At 45.2% G+C, this 1,837-nt stretch overlaps 1 protein-coding gene across 1 annotated transcript; it reads left to right on the top strand.

Annotated features, from left to right (window-relative positions):
* Positions 1-294: 294 nt before the first annotated feature.
* Positions 295-1,215, top strand: LOC108336714 (uncharacterized). Its single transcript, XM_017573180.2, has one exon. It carries the CDS (start codon positions 295-297, stop codon positions 1,213-1,215), a length of 921 nt encoding a protein of 306 aa, XP_017428669.1.
* The last annotated feature ends 622 nt before the right edge of the window (positions 1,216-1,837 follow it).

Here is a 1,837-nt window from a genome sequence, read left to right as displayed (position 1 = left end):
AGCTCAAATGGTGATCACGAGGAGCATGGACAAACAACAGAGTACCAAAGATTTGATAGCACAAATGCAGGCACAAATACAAGCCCAAGCGAGAACAATACAAGCCCAGGCGGAAGCACAATAGGAGTTGCAGCGAAAGCACGCAGAAGCGATTGCGACGCTTAGGCTAGAACGAGTCCATACCGAACGGTCTGCCTCGAACCAAGAGAATGAAAACGAGAGAAGCCGTAATCGGCAACCATCCCAGCACACCAACCCGAACGGTCAGGGAAGGAGAGAATCATGCAAACTCCAATGCCAGAAAAGAATCCTCCTGTATTAGATAAGTATGATGGCTCGGCAGATCCAGACAATCATCTCAGGATCTTTACCAATGCAATGACGTTTTACATGAATAGTGACCCGGTTATATGCAGAGAATTCTCCTTATCACTCAAGGACGAGGCATTAGAGTGGTATAACGCTCTTCCCCCAAATACAGTGGATTGCTTCGTTACTGTGGAAACTCTCTTCAGAAGGCAATACGCCTCCAATTGGAAACAGGAGATAACACCAGCGGAATTGGTAAACACCAAGCAAGAAAAGGACAAAACTTTGAAAGCCTTTATGAAAAGGTATAATGAAGTCGCACGGCGAGTTAAAGATGTTAATCACACTTTTATCATCAGCAACCTACCTTCATGCCTAAGGCCAGGAGATTTTGCTGAGAAACTGTATGCGCGACCACCAAAAACTATGGAAGAGCTCCAAGAAAGAGTGGCTGAATTCATACGTATGGAGGATATGCGAATCTCACAAAGAAAGAAACAACAAGAAGTCTCTACAGGTGGAAACAAGAAAGAAAGCAGGCAGTCATTCAACAGTAGTGACAGGAACGGAGGTACGTTTCACAAGGATTTCGTCCGAACACCCAGGTATCATCATTACACTCCCCTCAACACACCCAGGGTAAAAGTTCTTGAGGAAGCTCTAAATACTGAACTTCTTACAATTCGAAAAAAGTCTTCTCCAAAAGACGCTGACGAAAGGAAAAGTTGCCGGTTTCATCTAAACCGAGGACATACTATAGAGGAATGTGATGCATTAAAAGATGGGATAGAAGGGCTCATCCGAGGAGGCCATATGCAGAAATTTGTAGGAGAAAGAACCCGAACAAAAAGTCCTATCAGAGAAAATTCTCAACACAGAAACCGAACAATCATATCAAAGGGCTAAACGAAGACACAAGCGAAGTCATAGCCGCAGTCGGAGCCCTTATCGCTTAGTTCGGGGCTGCATCGACTAAAAGATATGATAAACATTCCTTTCTAACATGTGGAGTGCAACGAATCTTAAAATTTATTTGAACATTGTTATCATGCTTATTTCAATTTCTTAATACATAGACTTTTGTTGTTTAAATTCTTCTGTTGGAATAAACGTTTATGACACTACCATCACGTTTTATCAAATGCATTTGACCGTTCGGCTTTACATGTATTCGGCCCTTCGGCATCCCATGCATTCGATTCCGTGTTCGGCCCCAAAGACGCTCGGCCATCAGGCCTCACTGGTGCTCGGTCATCAAGCCTCAAAGACGCTCGACCATTAGGCCTCACAGGCGCTCGGTCAGCAAGCCTCAAAGATGCTCGACCATCAGACCTCACAGGCGCTCGGTCATCAAGCCTCAAACACGCTCGGCCATGAGGCCTCACAAGCGTTCGGTCATCAAGCCTAAAAAACGCTCGGCCATCACGCCTCACAGGCGCTCGGTCATCAAGCCTCACAGTCCCCCATGGACTATAAATTAAAGACAGTCCCCCATGGACTATAAATCAAAGACAGTCTCCCATGGACT

The sequence above is a fragment of the Vigna angularis genome, chromosome 7 (assembly GCF_016808095.1).
Source record: "Vigna angularis cultivar LongXiaoDou No.4 chromosome 7, ASM1680809v1, whole genome shotgun sequence".
Taxonomy (NCBI): Eukaryota; Viridiplantae; Streptophyta; class Magnoliopsida; order Fabales; family Fabaceae; genus Vigna; species Vigna angularis.
Note: the sequence above shows the minus strand (reverse complement) of the source record. Positions and strands in the feature narration are given on the sequence as shown.